Raw genomic sequence first — 16,445 nt, 5'->3', positions numbered from 1 at the left:
CAATTTTTAACATTGTTACTGCACGTACTCGGGTAAATTCTTTCTTTCAACAAACATGTTGCTAAATTGTTTGGAAACAATCATAGGGGAATTAGATAAAGAAGATCTATGCAAAGAAACAGAAAGACAAGAGATGCAGGAAATAGAAATTTGTAAAAGGCAGCTTGGCTTAATGATATGGTACAGGGACTCTTAATGTGGAGTTTGTGAATTTTTTTTTTTTTTTTTTTGTTAGGCAATGGGGTTAAGTGACTTGCCCAGGGTTGCACAGCTAGTAAGTGTTATGCGTCTGAGGCCAAATTAGAACTCAGGGCCTCCTGACTCCAGGGCCGGTGCTCTATCCAGTGAACATGTTTTTTAAAAAAATATTTTGATAACGGTATTTCAAAATAATTAGTTTCTTTTGTAACTCTATGTATTTTATTTTATGTACTTAAAAACATTATTCTGAGAAGTGGTCCATTGGCTTCATCAGACTGCCAAAGGGTCTATGACCCAAAAAAAAGGTTAAGAACCTCTGGTGTAATGCATAGGGCACTTAGAGATAGGGACACCAGGATTTAAATCATACCCAGGTATTCATGTGACCCTATGCAAATCATTTAACCTGCCTATGCTTCCGTTTCCTCATCAGTATAATGAACGGGTTGGTTCTCAATGGCTTCAAAAGCCCTTTCGAAGTCTAAATCTATGATCCTCCATATTGAATGTCTATGATATATGCTCACTGGATGTTGTAGGAGACACAAATAGTTTTTGCCCACAAGAAGTCTTATATATGGTATGATGGAAATAACTGAATCTGGGAGTAAAAGGACTTGAATTTGAACCTCTAGCCCTGCTACTTACTAGATGTGTGCACTTGGGTAAATCAAGTGAATCTATAAGCCTTTTTCTCACATGTAAAATAAGGTGTTTGACAAGAATAACATCTCTTCCAACTCAAAAATCCTCTAATACTATGAAAGTGAAATTTAAACGAGCTTTAAAGAAGAGGACAGACTTCAGTGGGAGAAGAACATACCAGGTAGACAATGGCATGGGCAAAGGCAAGAGTGAATACAGATAAATAGAGAAGGGGAAGCAAGAACTTGGGAACTGGACAATTACACGAATAAGATTTGGAGTGAATGAAGGGAAGAGATTGAAGGCAGAGACCAGCTAAGAGGTTGTTCAATTAAATTAAGGCACGAGGTGAAAAGGGGTCTGGACTAGGGTGACTGAAGTAGTGACAGAAAAGTTCAATCTGAGGCATATTTCTTTCCTTAAGTTCCTCAGGGTCTCCCTATCTTGCCCCAAGCCATGGGAACTCTGACCTGGAACCTGGGCTGGTTTACCCTCTCTTAGGCAATTCCGTACTACCCTTTCTTCCTTATCAGGCTCACCAAACTGGTGCTAGACCTAGTGTGGTCATCCAGTTGGCTTAGTACACTGCAGCACAGAGCCCCCAAGTACAAATTAGAACTCCACCAATCTCAGTCTCCCCAGCAGCAGGGACTATAGGTGTTTTCTACCATATTGGCTGAGGGGGCATTTCAAAGAAAAAATTGACTTGGTAACAGATTGGATAGATGCAGTGAATAAGAAGTCATAAGTTTGTAATGTTTTTTTAGTTCAGGAAGCTAGAAGAATGATGGTACCCACAAAAGAGATGTGATCGTTAGGAAAGAAAGACTTATTGGCAGGGACATGTTGGAGGGGTTATGGTTCAGTTTTGTATATACTGAGTTTAAGATGATGGGGGAACATCCACCGAGAGATGTCTTGTCAATACCTAGAAATAAATAAGAGATTTGAATAGAGGTGAGGGGTCTGGCCTAGAGAGTTAGAAATCACCCCCTAATGAGGTGGCAGGTGAAACCATGGGACTTAAAGAGCCCATTAAAAACATGTAGAGAAGAACATAGCTAGGATAATGGATACTGCTTTTGTGTACATCCATAGGAAGGGAAGTTACAGTCAAGGAGTCAGAAAGTATGGTTAGTAATAGGAGAGGGAAGAAATTGTAGCTTCATGGAAATGGAAGACATGAGAGAGTTTCCAGAAAGAGTTCTTAGTCCGCAAGTAAGCAAAGTAAATGAGAATGGAACTGAGAAATGACCAATGAATTTAATTACTGTTAGGAAATTTCACTGAAGTAGTTTATGGTAGAAGTCAGAGTTCAGAACGCTAAGGGGATGGACAGATAAGCAGAGGCAGAATACTTACTTGAAATTATCAGGTAACTAAGGGATCATAGATTTAGAAATAGAAGTGACTTAGAGGTCATGTAGTAGAAAGATGGTAGCTGGAAAGGTTGGCATGGTCAAACAAAAGCTTTCTTATTTTAATGACAGGGAGGTGTGAGCATGTCTGAAGGTAGAAGGGAAAGAGCCCAAAGGAAGGAAGAAATTAGAGATGATAGAAGGAGGCAATAGTTATTAGACAGCTCCCTAAGGATGGAGATCATGCCTTATTCTTCTTTGTACTGCTCCAAGGGCCTCCAAAGGCTTTACAGTAAGGGCTCAATAAATATACTGAATAAATGAATAATCACAGGTTTAAACTTCTAGAGGAGGTGGGAAGACATGGGGTCCAGAGTTCAAGTGAAAGGGTTGATTTTTTTGAGATGAAAATCCTCTCTTTCACTGAGACTGGAGGGAAAACTAAGATGTCAACTGTGTGCATAGGGATATGCTGAGCTAAGGATTAGAGGAACATTCTCACTTTTCTCCATGGGTACAAGGAAAGGCACATCTGATAAATTGGGGTCTGTCTGGGAACGGGAGGAGTTAATGGTTTAGGGAGAAAAGATAAAGCCTGGAATAATTCTTGGCTATATTAGAGATAATGAGAAAAGAATGAATAAAAGAGAAAATCTTCATTGTGTCTACTTATACTACAAACTTTTTTAAAAAAAAATTTCAATGTCATATAAAAGTGCTATGTATGGCAGCAATTTTATCTTTTAACCCGAAAGCTTTTTAAGATCTTTTGAAAAGAAGTGTTTATGAAGGTAAGGTACTAAAAGATGATAGATTTAGAACTAGATAGGGTCTTAGAGGTCATCTTCACTCATCTCCTCAATGAAGAAACTGAAACCAGGCATTATATATCTTGTTTGAAGTTACAGACAGGTGGTGTGGCAAAGCCTGGGTTGGGACTCAAGTCCTCTGACTCCAAATCCAGTTCTGTTTTTTCAATTTACTAGGCTGATACAGAATCAAATTTGCATTATATTTGCCAGGTTATAAAACTAGAAGGAGATAGATGGGTGGTGCAGTGGATAGAGCACCACGTTCAGAGTCAGGAAGACCTGAGTTTGAATTTGGCCTCAGACACTCACTAGCTGTGTGACCCTGGACAAGTTACTTCACCTTGTTGGCCTCAGTTTCCTCATCTGTCAAATAAGCTGGAGAAGGAAATGGCAAACCACTCCAGTATCTTTGCTAAGAAAACCCCAAATGGGATCACGAAGGTTGGACATGAATGAAATGACTGAACAGCAACAAAAAACCAGAAAGTTTTGAAATGTGCTTCTGGTATAGCTCCAAACAAATCTTTCTAAAATATAAGCTGCCCAGACTAATCAGAATTTCTTAACGTTAGGGATGGCTATGCTATTTTATTTTAGCCTTGGCCTATTATTTTTTCCAGTGAGTGGGGAAGGGAAAGGTGTTAGGAAGAAAGTAAGAGAGAAGTTAGACATCTACAGCATACACGGCTTTCACAAAGAGTAATAATTTATATATGGAAATCTCTACCTTCTAATCTACTTCAAGGGTGTTTTTTATCCCCCCATCTACTTCAAGAGTGAGGAAGGGACCACTTCGGACCATGAAATAACTCTTGGTTAATAATTATTCTAATTATTTGGCACCAGCCCAATTCCCTACAATACGTGATAACAAAGTTTTAAAATAAAATAATAGTAACTACATGCCTTATAAATTTTTAATAAAGAGGCAAATAAAAATTATTAAATATAAATAAACAAAAAGCATCCAAAAACCAATTATCTGCGCCACTGGGGGCACATAAAAAATAAACTATCCTCATTACTTTAGAATTGCTGACCTGAAACTGCACATTCCCCAGCAAAATATCTTTATGGTTTGTTTTGGATCTTGTTAAATATAAGTAATGTCTAGTATTTGAGAATGTATTATTAAAGAGTTCCCAGGAAAGCTGATATTGCTTACTGATTTGGGATTTACCAAGACAAAAGAACAAATTAGTTGTTCTGGCAACATGGGGGGAAAGGACAGCAAATAAGTTTCGTAAACCACAAGATACACCTGCATTTATTAAGTTGCAATTAACAAGATAGTTAATTAACAGTTAAGTAACAAAGATACTTTTCCCACTATTATTTGTATATTTAAGAAGAAAGTTTCAGCCTCTATTTCTGAAAAATTCCCTCAAATCTATTCCACTTTATATATGGAGGTAGCCTATTGGCTTTAAGGAAAATTCAAAAGGAGAAAATTTAGCGTAGAGTTTTAAAAAATAAGCTTTTTGCTTACATTGGAAAAAAAATTCAGTTAGGCTGGAATTTGCTGTATAAATGTCAACTGCATTCTGTAGGTCTCTCAATATGACTTTCAATCCAGCTTAAGGTGGAAGATTTGGGTTCCAATCTGACTCTGACATTTATGACCTTGAACATGTTTGTGAAGTTTTGTTTTCAATTCTACAGACATTTATTAGCCACTGTGTACAGAGCACTGTGCTAAGGTAATGGGTAGGATGTCACCAGCAGTAATCAACCTACCCTACCCCTGCTGAAGGAATGACTTCAGCTTACAGCATTCAGCAGTTAATCCTATGCAAAATTTGTGAAGGCCAGCAATTTTATCTTGGGCACCATCCCACTTCCCCTGTCATTCCCTCCTCACCCCCTCAACTTGAGCTCTGCTCTGGCAAACTTATGTTGCCTATTGGCTTAATTAAGAAAAGACGCTATGGATATTTTCCCCTTAGTATTGTAGGGGACATTCATTCAGTATTCACTTATTAAAACCTTACCATATATACAGCCTTGTGGCTAGGACTGGGAAGGGGAGATAGAGGAATGATTACAACACAGTCCCTATCCTTTTGAAGGTCACGTAAGAACAAGAGGCTGAAACATTCTTTCTTCTTAAATATCCAAATAACAGGGGGAAAACTATCTTTGTCAGTCATTCTAAAGTAATTCTAGGCTAAATTTCTTTCTTTCTTTTTTCTTGGCAGCGGGGGTCAAGTGACTGGCCCAGGGTTACACAGCTAGTAAATGTCAAGTGTTTGGTCTGAGGCCGTATTTGAACTCAGGTCCTCCTGACTTCAGGGCCTTTGCTCTATCTACTGCACCACCTAGCTGCCCCCTCTAAGCTAAATTTCTTGTCCTGCCTAGTCACAGGCTTTGTGAAGATTAAATGACAAAATGTGCATGATAACCCCGAAATCTGAGAAGCAGCACACAAAATACAGTGCATAAAGCATGGAACAATTTTGTAGTTCAGAACAATTGACACAGTTGTGTTCATGGTAGCATCTGAGTTTAGGGTTGAAGGAAATATGGGCTTCTGAGGAGTGAAGGGCTGCACTCCAGGTGCTGCATCTACTTCCTCCCTTCTAAACTCCTTGCAAATTCTGACCCCACTCCTCAAAAGTACTCTCTCCCAGGTTACAGACCTCCAAATTGTTAAATCGAATGGTCTTTGTCGGACCTCATCCTTCTCAAGTTCCCATTGTGAGTCTGAAATTGCTGACTACCTGTTTCTTCTAGATACTCTCTCTTTCCTGGTTTTCCTGACTATCTGAGGGCTCCTTCTTCATTTCCATCCATATCCATGCCCTGTTCCTAGTCTTATGTGCATCTCAGTGCTCTGCCCCAGGCCTGCTTCAACCTTACATGCCATCCAGCCATATAATCAAATCATCTGCCTGCCATTGCTGACCCACTTCTCCCCACGTAGAACACAATTTTCTTCAATGGACCCGACAATGACACTTCCAAACCTGAGTCTTCTTGAATCCATGCTCTCCTCTAGCGGGAAGCTAGTCAACTGATCTTTGAGCTCCTGCTCAAAAGCCCACCCCAGTTGACTGGTGGCCAAGGACATGAAATTACATGAAATTGAAAAGCTATATCCCCTGACAAATTAACGCAATGAGGATAAATGATGTGGTTGACTAGGAAAAAAAATTTCCTTTTTTTTTTTTTGCATCAAATATCTCTGAGAAGATTTTGATATCTAAGATACACAGACAATTAACAGAAATATATAATGCCAAGAGCCACTGCCCAAAAGATAAGTGATCCAATGATAGGAATGAACACTTCTACAAAGAAGAATTGTAAACTATTATAAGAAAAGAGTGCTCTAAATCACAAATAATAAGAGAAACGTAAATCAAAGCAACCCTGAGGATTCATCTCACATTCAACAAATTGGCAAAGGTGGCAAAAGATGGGAAAGATAAATGTTGAAGGGGTTGTTGGGAAGACAGGCACTTCGGTGAATTGTTGAAGCTGGGAATTAGTACAACCATTCTGGAAAGTAATTTGGAAACATGCAAATAAAGTGATTAAAATGTCCATATCTGTTGACCCAGGGATTCTACCACTAGGCATATACTCCATGGAGGTCACTGATAAAAAGAAAGGTTCCATTTCTGCTGTTGTTCAGTCATTCAGTGCAATACTTTGTGACCCTCATGGACCATAGCATGCCAGGCCCTTCTATCCTCCACTATCTCTCAAAGTTTGTCCAGGTTCATGTTTGTATTTTCCATGACATTATCTATCCATTTCATTCTCTGTCACCCTCTTTTCCTTTTGTCTCCAATCTTTCCCAGCAACAGGGTTTTTTTCTAATGAGTTTCATCTTCTCATTATGTGGCCTAAATATTTAAACTTCAGCCTTATTATTTAACCTTCCAGTGAATAGCCTGAATTAATTTAAGTATCAACTGATTTGATCTCCTTGCTGTCCAAGGGACTCTTTTTTTTTTTTGGTGAGGTAATTGGAGTTAAGTGACTTGTCTAGAGTCACACAACTAGTGAGTGTTATGTGTCAGAGGCCGGATTTGAACTCAGGTCCTCCTGACTCCAGGGCCGGTGTTCTATCCACTGTGCCACCTAGCTGCCCCTCCAGGGGACTCTCAAAAGTCTTCTCCAGCACCATAATTTGAAAGCATTGATTCTATGCCTCTCAGCTTTCCTTCCAGTCCTGCTCTCACAGCCATACATTGCTAATGGAAAAACCACAGGTTTGACTATAGGTACCTTTGTTGGCAAGTGATGTCCCTGGTTTTTAGTATGCTGTCCAGATTTGCCACAGCTTTCTTTCCAAGGAGCAAGTGTCTTTTAATTTCATGGCTGCAGTCATTATCTGCAGTGATCTTTGAACCTAAGAATAAAATCTGACCCTGCTTCCATTTCTTCTCCCTCTGTCTGCAGGAAGTGATGGGACCATTTACCATGATCTAAGGTTTTTTAATATTAAACTTCAAGTCAGTTTTAACATTCCTCTCTTTCACCCTCATCAACAGGCCTTTTAATTCCTCTTTACTTCTGCCCACAGAGTGGTATCATCTACATATCTGAGATTGTTGATATTTCTCTGGCAATCTTAATCCCGACTTCTGATTCATTCAGCTTGGCATTTCTCATGATATACTTGTACATAAATTGGTGATCTACTGTTTGATAAACCCAAAGACCCCAGTTTCTGGGATAAGAACTCACTATTTGACAAAAACTGCTGGGAAAACTGGAAAAGAGTATGGTAAAAACTAGGCATAGACCAAAATCTTACACCATATACCAAAATAAAGTCAAAATGTGTTCACAATTTAGATATAAAAGCTGTTACCATAAGCAAACTGGGAGAGCAAGGAATAGTTTATCTGTCAGATTTATGAGAAAAGAAGAATTTATGACCAAACAAGAGATAGAGAATATTATGAAATGCAAAATGGATAATTTTGATTACATTAAATTGAAAAGTTTTTGCACAAACAAGCCAATACAACCAAGATTAGAAAAGAAGCAGAAAATGGGAAAGAATTTTTACAATCAGTGTCTCTGATAAGGGCCTCATTTCTAAAATATATAGAAAACTAAGTCAAATTTATAAGAATACAAGTTATTCCCCAATTGATAAATGGTCAGAGGATATGAACAGGCAGTTTTCAGATGAAGAAATTAAAGCTATCTATATTCATATAAAAATATGCTCTAAATCACTATTGATTAGAGAGATGCAAATCAAAACGACTCTGAGGTACCATATCACACCTATCAGATTAGGTAACATGACAAAACAGGAAAATGATAAATGTCGGAGAAAATGCGGGAAAAGTGGAACACTAATGCATTGCTAGTGGAGTTGTGAATTGATCCAACCATTCTGGAGAGCAATTTGGAACTATGCCCAAAGGGCTATAAAACTGTGCATACCCTTTGACCCAGCAGTACCACTTTTAGGGCTGTATCCCAAAGACATTATAAAAATGGGAAAAAGACCCACATGTACAAAAATATTTATAGCAGCTCTTTTTGTGGTGTCCAAGAATTGGAAATTAAGGGGATGCCCATCAATTGGGGAATGGCTGAACAAGTGGTGGTATGTGAATGGAATGCAATACTACTGTGCTATCAGAAATGATGAACAGGCAGACTTCAGAAAAACCTGGAAAGACTTATACGAACTAATGCTGAGTGGGCTTCAGTTTATGGCCTGGGAAAGGACTGTAAAAATGTCTGTGGTAACATTGTTGCTGGAGGCCGTGATCGAGCCTCAGGGCTTGAGGTCAGATCCCTAGAGAGAGCTTAGAAAACAAGAGCTCAAAAAACTTGAAGCTTGAAACATCATTCCCCACACCTCATGACTAGAGCCCAAGTAACATAAAATTAATAACTAGAAATATGTCTATATATATACACGAATGTATGTATGTATGCAAAAGAGAAAGAACTTGACCACAGAAAGCTACCATTGTGATAGAGAAGCCAGATGGCTTAAACTCAGAAGAAGATAGTGAAGTTAAAACATCTACTTCTACTTCTAAGAAAAATTTAAAATGGTCACCAGTCCAAAAAGGGTTCTTGGAAGAGCTGAAAAAGGATTTTAAAAATCAAATAAGAGAAGCTGAGGGAAAATTGGGGAAAAAAAAATAAAGAGCAATGCAAGAAAATCAAGAAAATTATGAAAAGAAAGTCAGCCAATTAGAAAAAGAGATTCAAAAACTTACCAAAGAAAATAACTCCTGAAAAATTAGAATCAGGCAAGGGGAAGCTAATGACTTCATAAGACATCAGGAAATAATAAAACAAAATCAAAAGAATGAAAAAAAAAATAGAATAAAATGTGAAACATCTCACTAGAAAAACAACTGAGCTGGACAACAGATAGAGGAGAGACAACATAAGAACTGCTGCTCTACCTGAAAATAATGCTCAAAAAGAAAGCCTAGACACTACACTTCAAGCAATTAAGGAAAATTGTTCTCAGGTTTTTGAACTAGAGGGTAAAACAGAAATTGAAAAAATCTACCAATTACGACCTGAAAGAGATCCAAAGATAAAAACTCACAGGAATGTTATAGCTAAGTTTTGATGCTCTCAGTTCAAGAAGCAAATAAAACAAGCAACTAGAAAGAAAAAAATACTGTGGAACTACAGTAAGGATAATACAAGATTTAGCAGCCTCTACATTAAAAGACTGAAGATAATGGAACAACATATTCCAAAGAGCAAAGGAGCTGCATCTGCAGCCAAGAATAACTTACCCAGCAAAGCTGAGTGTAATCCTGCATGGAAAAAAAAAATATCACTATTTAATGAATTAAAGGACTTTCAGTTACTTGTCAGGAAAAGACCAGAAATGAACAGGAAGGCAGATCTGCAAGAATTTGGTGAAACAAAAGAAGGTAAACATTAAAGATTAATTATAAGGGATTTAATAAGGTCAAGCTGTTTACTTCTTATGGGGGGGGAATATTATTTATAACTCTTAAAAATGTTATCATTTCTTGGGTAGTTTGAAAGAGCACACATAGAGAGAAGGCTTGGAATTGAGTTGAATATGATGGGATGACCCTAAAATATAACACAGGGTAGGGAGAGGTAAAATGGAGCAATTATCTCACACAAAGGAGGCATGAATGAATGAAAGAACTGTTACAGTGGAAGGGAGGAAGGGATGGAGAGCTGGCAGTGCTAGAACCTTATTCTCATTAGAACTAGGTTAGAGGAAATAACAAAAATCTTGAAGGGTATAAAAGTCTTCTTAACTTACAAAGAAACAGGAGGGCTAGGGGATAGGATAAGGGAGGGACTCTTGGAAGGTTAAGTAGATTAACTATTAGGAAGGGTGATGATTAGGGAAGTAGTTGTTAGAAGTAAATTAGAGAAGGAATAGTGTACATAAAACAACAACAACAAAAAAGCTAGCCTATTGTATCTAGAGCCAGCTAGGTGGTTCAGTGGACAGAACACCAGGCTTGGAGTTAGGAAGACCTGAGTTCAAATCCAGCCTCAGACACTTACTAGTTGTGCGGTTCTGGGCAAGTCACTTCACCTTCCTCATCTGTAAAATAAGGTGGAGAAGGAAATGGCAAACCACTCCAGTATCTCTGCCAAGAAAACCTCAAATGGGGTCATAAAGAGTTGGACTCTACTGAAAAATGACTGAACAAGAACATAGTAGAAGAGAAAAAAGAAAAAAAAAGGAAAGAAAAAAAGAGGGCAGGACAGAGACAGGGTGGTCAATGGGTGTGACGAGTGTATCCAGCAAAGGAGACTGGAGGAGTATGGTAGAACAGTTACAAAGAACCTAGAGAGAGAACAGTGTCACGAAAACCCACATGAGAGATTATCCAGGAGGAGAAAGTGGTCCCTTATGGTAAAAGTGAAAACGTTAGGAAATAATATTTAGGGGCAGCTAGGTGGCACAATAGATAGAGCACCAGCCCTGAAGTCAGGAGGACCTGAGTTCAAATCTGGCCTCAGACCAAACACTTGACACTTACTAGCTGTGTGACCCTGGGCAAGTCACTTAACCCCAATTGCCTAAAAACAAAAAACAAGCAACAACAACAAAAAAAAGAAATAATATTTATCTGATCTAAAAAGCTCTTTCCAGACTTCCTAGTTGGAAGGTGAGTTAGGTCAGACAAAAGGCCTTTCTTAGGGAAATAAATCAAGAGTGCTAACCAAACTTATTACCAAGAGGATCTTTAGTCTGGTTCAGAATACAGCCTGAAGCCTTAGACTAAGGACCAGCCCTTCTCCATTGAGAAAGGATTCTTAAAAAATGGGATCTCAAAGAGGTGGTCTCTTATTTTAACTCCAGGAGAGCATTTGAGGGAACTAAATAGTGACTATAGTTTGGAATGTTAACCACTAAATTATATTTTAACATATCATGATCTTTTCTTTGTTCAAGATTCCTATAAATGCTACCTCAAATTATCTTGGGATACAGAGACATGTCAGAGAGCATGGGAACTATGCCAGTTTGGATATCTACTTGCCAAGCTAGGAATGATTTGCATACAGAGTAATATTAAACAAGATAAAATTATTGCTATAGATTTGTGCTTCAAACACAGTATAAATATTCATACTTTTTTTGTTGTTCAGTTGTTTTTCAGTCATGTCTGACTCTTCATGACCCCATTTGGGATTTTCTTGAGAAAGATACTGCAGTAGCTTGTCATTTCCTTCTCCAGTTTCTTTTACACATCAGGAAACTGAAGCAAAAAGGTTAAGTTATTTGCCCAGGGCCACACAGCTACTGAGTGTCTCAAGCCAGATCTGAACCTAGGAAGATGAGTCTTCCTGACTCCAGGTTCAGTACTCTGTGCACTATGGCGCCACCTAGCTGCCCTATACATTTTCTTAGACAGTGTTAAAGACTAGAAAGAAGTCAAGATGGTGCTAGATGGCACAATGAATGCAGCCCAGGATTTGGAATCAGGAAGCTCTATGTTTGAATCTCGCTATGAGACTGAGCAAACTGCTTAACATCTATGTGTCTGAATTTCCTCATCTGTAAAATGGGGACAACAATGGCACTTACCTCCCAGCATTGTTGTGACAAATGAGTTAACATAAGTAAAATCATTTTGCAAACTTTAAAGTGTGATGTAAATGTTAGCTGTTACTAGATTTAACAAATAAAGAGGTCATTGGTTACTCTGGATAAAGCCAATTTGGTTGAATGGTAAGGATGGATGCCAGATTGTGGAGAAGGATGAGAGGAGAGGAAGGGAGGTACTATTGTAGAAGGCTGTCTCAAGAAATTTAGCTGAGAAGGGGAGGAAAATAGTGAGTGGGGATGGTTGAATGAAGAAAGAGTTTTTTAAGGATGGCGGGAAGACATGGGTATTTGCAGGCAGCATGGAGGAACCAATAAAGGGAGATATTAAAGATTACAGGGAGTGGGGAGCACAGTTATGGCAATATACAGGAGAACATGGGAGAGAGAGGATAGACAAGGAAACTGTGTACAAATTAATCGACTTAATCTATGAGCTAGCCTTGGGCCCAAGACCATGTTTCAGTTTTATATCTCATCCATTCTAGCCACATCATCATTGGGTGTGTATTGATCCTGCTCCCTAACCCTTTCTATCACCCTACAACTCATCCTTCCTCTCCTCTATTTGTAATCTTCACCTATTAGAATACAAGCTCCTTGGGGCAGCTAGGTGGCACAGTGGATAGAGCACCGGCCCTGGATTCAGGAGGACCTGAGTTCATATCCGACCTCAGACACATAATACCTACTAGCTGTGTGACCCTGGGCAAGTCACTTAGCCCCACTGCCTAATCCAAAACAAAACAAAACAAAACAACAAAAAAAAGAACACAAGCTCTTTGAGGGCAGGGACTGTCTTTTAAAATCTTTTTATCTGCAGTATTTGGCACAGTGGAGCAGCTAGGTGGTGCAGTGGATAGAGTGCCAGGCCTGGAGTCAGGGAGACTCATCTTCATGAGTTCAAATCTGGCCTCAGGCACTTACTAGCTGTGTGACCCTGGGCAAATCACTTCACCGTTTTTTGCCTCAGTTCCTCATCTGCCAAACGAGATGGAGAAGGAAATGGCAAATCACTCAAGTATTTCTGATCCCAAATGGGGTCAAGAAGAGTCAGACACAATTGAAGGACTAAACGAGAACAATACTCAGTACAATAAGTAATCAGCTGGAAAGTAGTGACAAAAGCTTAACAAATGCTTTTTCATTCATTCATTCTTTCTTCATCACCACCTGGTCATGAATAATAATAAAGATACCATTTCCATACAGATGACTCCCAGTCTAAATCATCAAGCCTTCTCATCCTTTTCCTGAGCTCCAGACTATCTCCACTTACCCAATGGATATCTACGGTGGGTTTTCCCATTGGCACCTCAATTTCAATGTGTCAGAAACAGAATGCATTACCCACCCCCTCAATCTACCATTCTTCCAAACTTTCTCATTACTGCCAAGGGTACCACCATCTTTCTAACCATCCAGGATCATGACCTCAGTGTCATCCTCAGCTAGTGACTCATACTTACACATTGAATCAGTTGCCAGTCTGACCCTTTCTATTGCTGTAAGATGTCTCCCATCCATCCCCCTTTCAACAATCACTCAGGCATCACCCCTGGTTTAGGCCTTACACCACCTCTTGTCTGGCATTTTGCAATGGCCTCTCATTGACCTCCCTGCTTCCTGTTTCAACTCTCTGATCCATCCTTCACACCACTGACCAAATGAAATTCCTAAAGAATAGGCCTGAGCACATCACTCCCATCCTGAAGAAGATTCAATGGTTCTCTACTGCTTCTAGTGTAAGATATAAATTCCTCTTTAGCGTTTAAAGTCGTTCAGAATCTGCCTCCAATCTAGTTTTTTAGACTGATTTCACTTTACTTCCTCTCTAACACTTTACTACTTTCCACCTAAGCAGGCTTACTTTCTACTGCCTATGTAATATTAACATTCCATCTTTGATCTCTGGGTCGTTGGAAAGATTGTTCTTCATGCATGGAATGCTCTCTATCCTTATTTCCATCTCTTGGGATCCCTAGCTTCCTTTATGGATTATTTCAAGTGCATTGCCTTTCTAATTCCTTCTGGTTGTCAGAGCTCACCTCTATACTGAAATGACTTTGTTTATATTTCATCTTTTTTTCCTCGGTGCGCATGTTGGATCTTTCTACTATAATGTAAGCTCTTTGAGGGCAGGAAGCATTGCTTTTTAATAATAACAACAATAATAATGCAGCTAATATTTATATAGTACTTATTATGTTCCAGGCACTGTGCTAAGTGCTTTATAAATATCTTGTTTAATCCTCACAACAACCCTAGGAAGTAGGTGTTATTATTATCCTTGTTTTACATATGAAGAAACTAAGGCAAATAAATGCTAAGAGACCATGGTCACACAGCCTACCATAGTTTTTCTTGCACAAAAGATGCTTTAAGATGGTTGTTGAAATGATTTTTTTTCTCCCAGAACACTTTTGATTTAGTAAACTTAAGAAACCACAACATAGAGAGGTAAAATTATTTGCTTAAGGTCCTATGGTTAATGAGCATCTGAACTGGGATACGAAACTAAACCTTCCTGATCCCAAGTCCAGTCTCTTATCCATGTCTCATGCTACCTCTCAATCTTCTGGTTCAGACATGTGATTAAACCATAAATATTTTTAATGATAAATAAGGGCTTAAACTTAGTTGCCCATATATTAAGTGCTTCTTTAACAGTCACATGGTTAATTTAGTCTTGTGAGGCTGAGAAATGACTAATTAAAAGTCTTACATAACAAAGGCAATAAAAAAGTTAATAGATGTAAATTGTTATTATTTACTCCCATTTCTATTCCCTAATCTATCTTGTTTCACAGGCTAGTAAACTTCTTGAGTATTGGAGCTTAACAACTCTTTTTCATTAGCTATATTCTACTATTCCACCTTGTTACAAACTAACCCTTAAGAGCAGAGTATATAATAAATGTGTTGGTGCCAATAGTACTTACTTTAGTTCTCTGCTGAGAACTAAATTAATCCTGTTTTTTAAAGGTCGATTCTTCTCAGGAATAGAGAACCAGGTCTTTTTCCCCATTATCAACAGATTCTGTTTACCTGTAAATCAAATAGAAAACTTAAGAGTCCATTTTGATAAATATACAAAGTTATTAGAGTGACATCTAGTGGATCCTCTTTTCGTACATCATTTTTGTTAATGAAGAATGCTTTAAAACAAAGTTTTGCAAGTAATTTAATCTAAGGTAGGGCACCCCCATTGTATTCTACTCAGGCTTGGGTGGAGACAGATTCTTCTGTCTAGAAAGCCCAAGGCTGGAAGTGGTCTGGCATGGTTGGGGGTAGTCTGTCCAGAGGTAAAAAATGATGATGGGGTGATATCACCCCGTGCATACTATATAAACTATGTGTACTAACCCCTAAAAGAGCTCAGTTCCAACACTGCAGCTCCTATGCATATGCACGCTTCCGATCTGAGAGAGACAAACAATGGACTATACAACTAATTCCATTTGTTTTTCTTAGACTAAACTCTGTGTGAGGTTGATACTATCTAGCTACTCACTTCATATTTATGTTGTACCTATTTTCATATACATATATATATCTGTTAAATCCCCTATTAGAGTGTAAGCTTATTTTGATAGAGATTGTTTCATTTTCTGTATTTTTATTCCTAGTGCCTAGCAAAGTGATTGGCATATAATAAGTGCTAATAAATGCTTGTTGGATGATTTGAAAAATTCCTTTAAGTTTGCGATAACAATTGTGGGATAAGCATTACTATTTCATAGGCAGTATCTTAAGTAGTTTTGAGTGTTTTTAATAAGGAATGATATAATTGGTTTAAAAAAATACCAAGTTGAAATGTGTCTCTTATCTTTAGCCTGATTATGATAGACACAGTTCAGTGCTGTGTCATGTTGATCAATCAATAAGCATTTATTAAATGTTTACTGTGTTCTCTGTACTAATGTAGGGGCAGAGGCTAATACATACATGAAATCTCCACTCTCAAGCTTACACTCCATCATGCTGGAGTCTTTTAAAAGTCTAAATCTTTTCCCAACTGTCTAGTCTTACCTATGACACCTAGATTGCATATGCTATTCCTTTAAAAATAAAAATGTATTGAGATTATTGTTTCCATTACCCAAACTCCCCCAATCTCTCTCTTCTTTTACAAGACCCATCTTTTAAAACAAATTAAAAAAAAAAAAGCAAGAGAAAAAAAATCAGCAAAACTGATCGATATGTAAAGAACCAGACATTATATTTAATACATCATACCCATGGAAATCCTCTCTCTCTGCTTCCAAACCTACAAAGGAGTGGGAGAAAGTGTCTTCTTATACATCTTCTTTGTAACTTTGTAACATTAATTTTTTATTTTGTGGCAGATATAAAATGGAAACATTTACACTG

The 16,445-nt window shown here is 38.2% G+C and overlaps 1 protein-coding gene across 1 annotated transcript in view; it reads right to left on the bottom strand.

Annotated features, from left to right (window-relative positions):
* Positions 1 to 16,445, bottom strand: part of DHFR (dihydrofolate reductase) — a 34,387-nt gene that overhangs the window by 13,942 nt on the left and 4,000 nt on the right. The window contains exon 3 of the mRNA XM_027864248.1: positions 15,014 to 15,119. Within this exon, the coding sequence (XP_027720049.1) occupies positions 15,014 to 15,119 (106 nt within the window). The remainder of the gene's footprint in view (positions 1 to 15,013; positions 15,120 to 16,445) is intronic.

This window comes from Vombatus ursinus, unplaced genomic scaffold (assembly GCF_900497805.2).
Source record: "Vombatus ursinus unplaced genomic scaffold, bare-nosed wombat genome assembly UNPS02014774.1, whole genome shotgun sequence".
In the NCBI taxonomy this organism is placed as follows: domain Eukaryota; kingdom Metazoa; phylum Chordata; class Mammalia; order Diprotodontia; family Vombatidae; genus Vombatus; species Vombatus ursinus.
This window is presented reverse-complemented; position numbering and strand designations above follow the sequence as displayed.